This window comes from Oncorhynchus mykiss, chromosome 12 (assembly GCF_013265735.2).
Source record: "Oncorhynchus mykiss isolate Arlee chromosome 12, USDA_OmykA_1.1, whole genome shotgun sequence".
NCBI classification, from domain to species: domain Eukaryota; kingdom Metazoa; phylum Chordata; class Actinopteri; order Salmoniformes; family Salmonidae; genus Oncorhynchus; species Oncorhynchus mykiss.
In genome coordinates, this window is record NC_048576.1 from 43,642,861 (window position 1) to 43,648,860 (window position 6,000).

The following is a 6,000-nucleotide window of genomic DNA, read 5'->3' on the forward strand; positions in this document are numbered from 1 at the left end:
GATATGCTACATATAGAACGTGAAACGTTATACAAATCACCTCCAGTTGTTAATCATTCGTGTTGCCTAATTGTGTAGCATATGCCTTGTTGTAAACGTTGATGTTGTTTATTTAAAAAAAAACACTGGTAATATGACAATATAAATAATAGTCTAACGGCTTAAAACAGTAGGATATATGTCTATAGTTTATATTCACTGGAAAGGGGACAAATGAAAGCAAGTTTGACTGAGGTGCAGGAGGGAAAGACTGCAGGGCTCCGGTGGGAAGGCTGTTTCAGCACCATGGCGAGCGACCCTCCCTCTCCGTCGTCACAATCATTAATCCATACACAACTAATTCCATTCTCCGCCCCACCGGCGTGCTATTGGCTGATTACAAATCAGTTTTATAATTTGCCACAGTCGCTCCACTTGGATAAATAGTAATCTACCTCCCTCTGAATAAATAGTAGGCTAATCTACCTGGCACCACTCACTGGCTGCCACACTGACGACCATTCTAGCGTTTGAGACTGAGGAGACGGAGGCAAGAAGTTTAGTGCTTCTCTTCCTTGGTTTGTTAGGGTGCACAGAAAATCAACACCACACGGACTCAATTGTGAAGGTGTTTTCAGAGATATAAGATGAATCTGAACTACACGTCCCCGGTGCCTCAGATGCCAGCCCAGAGGTCAACGTCGTTCTTCATCGAAGATATTTTATTACACAAACCAAAGCCCCTGAGAGAGGTATTCCACTTGCCGTTCTCAAGCTCTCTGGCTTCCAGGATGCCTCTCCTAGAATATGGATACCCACTGATGCCCACTCCGATACTAGCGCCTCACCCGCACCATCATCTACACAAGCCGGACCATCACCAGTATTTCTTCACGTCTGGTAAGTAGGAAGGCACTGGATTGGTTCATGCATTCAATGAAGCGAAGGCAGTTACAGAGTGCAAGAACAGCTAAGACAACGTCGACATTTCATTAGGCCTATAATAATTTAATTCCAAAAGGATGCTATTTCATAATGTTGGTGCATGTATAATTTCCATTTTAGTAGTCTACCAATCCTAACAGCCTGACAAAACGATGGAGTGGTCTTGGGCGTTTTGCAACAGGTACATTGGCCAATTCATGCGTAAAAGTTAGTGCAAAACGTGTTCGAATAAATCCAACTCAATCAGAAAAAAAATCATATTCTATTATATAATGTTGTGCTAAATATAACGAGGCCCTAAAGTAATATTCTACAGTGTGGAGAAATTGCATGGAGTACATTGAATTTAACTTAACAATTAAACTGTTAATATAATTGCAAAAGTTGTGTGGCAATTTCAATGTTGAATGACTTATATATTTCACAGGGATGCAAATGCCGGGGTTATTTCAGCATCATCCGGAGTTACCGGGCAAGCATTGCAGACGAAGGAAGGCGAGAACGGTCTTCTCGGATTCGCAATTATCTGGTCTGGAAAAGAGATTTGAGATACAACGGTACCTATCCACACCAGAACGAGTGGAGTTGGCAACAGCGTTAAGTCTCTCAGAAACCCAGGTAAGAAACCTAAACTACATCACACTAATCATACCTTTCGGGATGGTCGCATTGTGCTGCAAAGCAAGTTTATGAAATATTCCACCCTTGTCACACAGGTGAAAACATGGTTTCAAAACAGAAGGATGAAGCATAAAAAGCAACTGAGGAAAACACAAGACGACCAGAAAAATCCGAATGACATAGATAGATCCATGGAGAACTCAAGTGAGAGTGAACTCAACGAAAAAAACACAGATGATGTTAACAGTGGAATCGACCCAGACTCATACATGTTAGAGGAAAATGAGGACGATGTTGATATCGAGGATGATATTTGCTCGCCAGAACGTTCACTATAGTGCAAGTGGCAAGTTGTTTTAAAAACAAATAGCCATAACCCAGTGTAAATGTCAATATTGAATCGTGTATTTTAGGCTACATATGAAATATATTGCTTTTTTAAACAAATCAATGACAATAATGCAAAGTATTATTTATTCAAGCGTATATGCGTAATATGTCACTCACTACACATTCCCTTTAGGCTGTCTATATTTATATTTTCCGTGGCTGTGTAAAATGCATCATGTCAAACAATTGTACATAGGCCTACAAAATATAATCTGAAGCCATGTTCATTATTAGGATATTATTATCATTATTATTAATATCATTTTCGAATCAAACAAAAAACAGTCATTTTCATCTGAAGATAGTTTTTTGGTGAATGTTTGAAGCCACCAGTTATGCAGACGACTTACGTTTACCCATGCAGGACCAGTTGATTATTTTGGGAGACAATCTGTGAGAAAATACATTTGTATGTTCCTACTTTGATAAACAAAAACAATTTAGCTCTTAATTTCAGCATGTCACATTTTTACCCTTTTTTTTGCACTTTCGTTCTGGTAATCGAAGTATGTTGCAGCATATGCCTTTTGAAGTGTTATTGCTTTACTATTAAAACGTGCATGATAAACATAACTAATTGTTTAGCCTGTACCATTTATCATGTACATTTGCCGTTTTATTATTAGGCTAAGGGATTGCAGTTGCATTTTCCTATAAACTTGGATGAACTGACCAATGTTTCAATTTAATGCCATTAATACTTTAGTATTAGTTAGTTATTAGTCAATAAGTCAATCTTTATAGGACACTAGAGATTTAACTATTTGAATAGAATATTTGTATTTCATTGAAATAGTTTCTTGGAATACCTATCCATAACTCATTATATTTCGGAAGTATGCCGAACCCTACTTTTGAAAAGCAATTATAGCCAATGATTATTTCCTGGCAGTCCGATTCTACGACCTCTTTGTACTTTAATAATATTTCGAATAATGATCATTAATTAATAATAGCTACGAATGATGGTTATACGAATATTTTTAAGTAGCCTATTATTTTTGCATAGGCCTTTCGACATTCACATAGCCAACCTTAGGCTTACAGGAAATTCCCCGGCCGTATCGTGAGAGGTCAGCTGTAATAGCGTTTTACTAAAATAACCCACCTGCTTGAATAATCAGGGCCTCGTTTCCCAGTTTCGGTGTAATTTAAGAATTTCGATGATCGTAGGCTACCCAAGGCATCGTTATTTACGAGCCAAACAGTGTTTCCCAAACATGCACGTAGAGAAGCCGTTCGCTAAGTGCGTCATTAGACCATGTGTCGATATTGATAGGCTCGAAAGAAAAGTAGCGCTGCTCTCAGATCAGCTTTCTCCATTCAAATCTACCGTAACATTATAATTATTCAAAATTACCGACGAAGGATCAGCTCCTAGAGAAATATTACCACCTGTTGCTGCAAATATTGAGGTGGCTAATTATGCTTACCCAATACTAATGCACTAACTAACAGATTGGCATATCACTGCGCACATCTTGTCACACGTCATGAACCGTATTGAAGCTACAATTACAGACAGTAGCCTATTGACAAAATGTAACTCAATATGATTGAAATAGGCACATGTAGCCAATTTATCGTTTAACGAAGTCATGTCGGTTTTAATTTGAAGCATCGTTTAATCTTTCACTTTTTTTGTAACAAGTGCAAACACTGAGCTTTGTAATTGTAGCCAACTTAGTTCTGAGGTTATTGCGGTCAGTCAGGCAGATATAATAATCTTCATTCAATGTTTAGCGGAGATCTTCTGTAGATAAAGTGATGCAGAAGGGCAAAACAGCATCTAACGATGCACTTTGGCTGCTCTACGAATAGTCTGGATCACGTTACTAACAAATGCTATGTTAAACAGCTCGGCTACCAAAGATACATCGTAAGATCTTAGCAGTGGAGGAGATGTTAATCGGAGGCTATCTGTTAAATGTGCTCATGCTGTGGTAGACGCCTTGGTAGCTGGGACCCCGCTGTGGAATAAAATAAATACTTAATCATACAATAACAAATAGTTGTTGCATGTAAACGTAGAGCGGTAGCTATTCATAAACATTGTCATGACTTTTATTGAACTTGAGTTAGGCTATTATTGGTTACTGCTAGGCCTACTGGATCACCACATGTCTTGAAAGGAGCAGTAAGAGAAGACGCGCACAAAAGGCTGATGAGGCACACCAGCACCAGTGAGGGGATTCGAATAATCTGTCCCGGGCGTGTTTTGCACCGGATGAAAGTTGATTGCTTTCGTTTCGGAACGGGCTGCATCTCTGGCGTGAAAGTGCCCCCTTCAAAGCCCACGGCGTAATCGGCTCAAAACAAAAGTGACGTAATTAAGCACAATGATTCATGAGTAGGATTCTGTGTTTTCACATGCGAAAGTGATTGATTTTGATAAAAACGCTTTATCTGTCTTCCCAACGAAAACTAATCAGAAAATGAAAACAATCGTTTTATGGGAAAGAGATGTATGTTTCTGGACGATACCCAATGCTGCCTTGTTGACAACATGATCAATCTGTGCAGATTACTTTTCGATTTGGGAAAGGTGCTCCTCCCTCACAGGTTTTGCCCGTTCACGTCAAGGGCCATAGACCGATGCCCAGCGGCTCAGCATAATAGAATTCACCCACTGATTCAAGCAGCCGGCTCAAGAAAACATGGGTCTGTCACAAAAACATTGCGCTCAATGTAAGCTAATTTGGGACATTTGGAAAATTGGAATGCTAAGCTAAATGGAGACATTTGGACAGATATTTAACTCAAATACTGTGTGCACAATGTTGGGGAAATTACAAGTAAACCAACCATTGGTCTTTGCCTCTCCATGGTAGAATATGAATTGAGGCCACCAGCTCCAAACAAACAACATTTGACACCCAAGTCAGCTGATTTGTTCAGAGAATTTTATGAACATTTAAGGAATGTTGTAAAACATAATTATTTTCTGGAAGTAAGGAAAGATTTCAGGATAAAAGCAAGTAATTCAGAAGCCTTCAGTCCTGGAATTTTGTCAGCTTTTGCACACCACTGCCACACTTGAAAACAATATGCATTGATTCATGAAATCTTAGTGTGGCCCAGTAGGTCGATTTGATATTTTTGTATTATTAAAACTCTATATATAATTCATGGCTTGTGTTTTAAATGCTCAAGAGTGCAGTAAATGTGTACATTTTTTTGTTTGCAAAATATATTGTTCACAACAAGCTGTTATGTTACTAACTACTCTGCCCCTCAGTGACTGCCAGCAACAGCAGCTCCACGAGCACATAGGCTGTGCGAACATTGCTTGGATTGTTTGGCCGGATTTCATAGCATAAAATGTAACAGTCAAAGTAAATGCACGGTCCTTGGTCATTCACATGTGCGCTCATTCAGAACTTTTGGGTCTGATCTAGTCTCCCTCGCAATGAGTCTCTAGAGCCAGATGGCTTACTTCTGCACGTGAGGCTAGATCTGCGCTATCAGGTACCGATGGCGCTAAAGCAAAAAGCAAGGTGTAATTAACTTGTAAATAAACGATTATAACAGTCATTTAAGCCTGTCATAACCGTCATCTACATCCAACAAGAGTCAAAGGACAGAGGGATACACTAGCTTGAACCTTCTCATCGCGGATCTGGTAGGACAAAAAAGCATGAATGTGGCTGGTAAATTTGATGGTTTCCCCCGTGGTGTTCATTAGGTTATATTGTACTGTAGGTGGCAGGGTGACATTTTGTGTGGACTAAAACAGCATAAAACAGGGTGAATCACAAAGCATGATCAAATCAATTAGCCAGCTACAATCATTTTGAGAAATATTGAGAAATAATTTGGTCGATTTTTTTGGTCAAATAACCAGTTATCTAACTGATAAACAGCTAGAAAACTACAGCTAGCTGATGTTAGCTCCCATGCCAATTTCAAGTCTATCTAAACTAATATCTGTCTAACTCATAAATATTAAGCTATTTCAGAATGAAAGTTAACTGGCTAGCACATCATGCTTTGTGACATTATATTAGCTACCTATCCCCAGTTAGATCATGTGTTTTCACTTTTTGCATCTGCATGCTTGTTGCA

At 39.0% G+C, this 6,000-nt stretch overlaps 1 protein-coding gene across 1 annotated transcript; it reads left to right on the forward strand.

Moving 5' to 3' along the window:
• The first annotated feature begins 444 nt into the window (after window positions 1–444).
• bsx (brain-specific homeobox) lies at window positions 445–2,508 on the forward strand. Its single transcript, XM_021623820.2, has 3 exons — window positions 445–879; window positions 1,352–1,542; window positions 1,641–2,508. Exons 1-3 carry the CDS (start codon window positions 627–629, stop codon window positions 1,881–1,883), a joined length of 687 nt encoding a protein of 228 aa, XP_021479495.1. The 5' UTR covers window positions 445–626; the 3' UTR covers window positions 1,884–2,508.
• The last annotated feature ends 3,492 nt before the right edge of the window (window positions 2,509–6,000 follow it).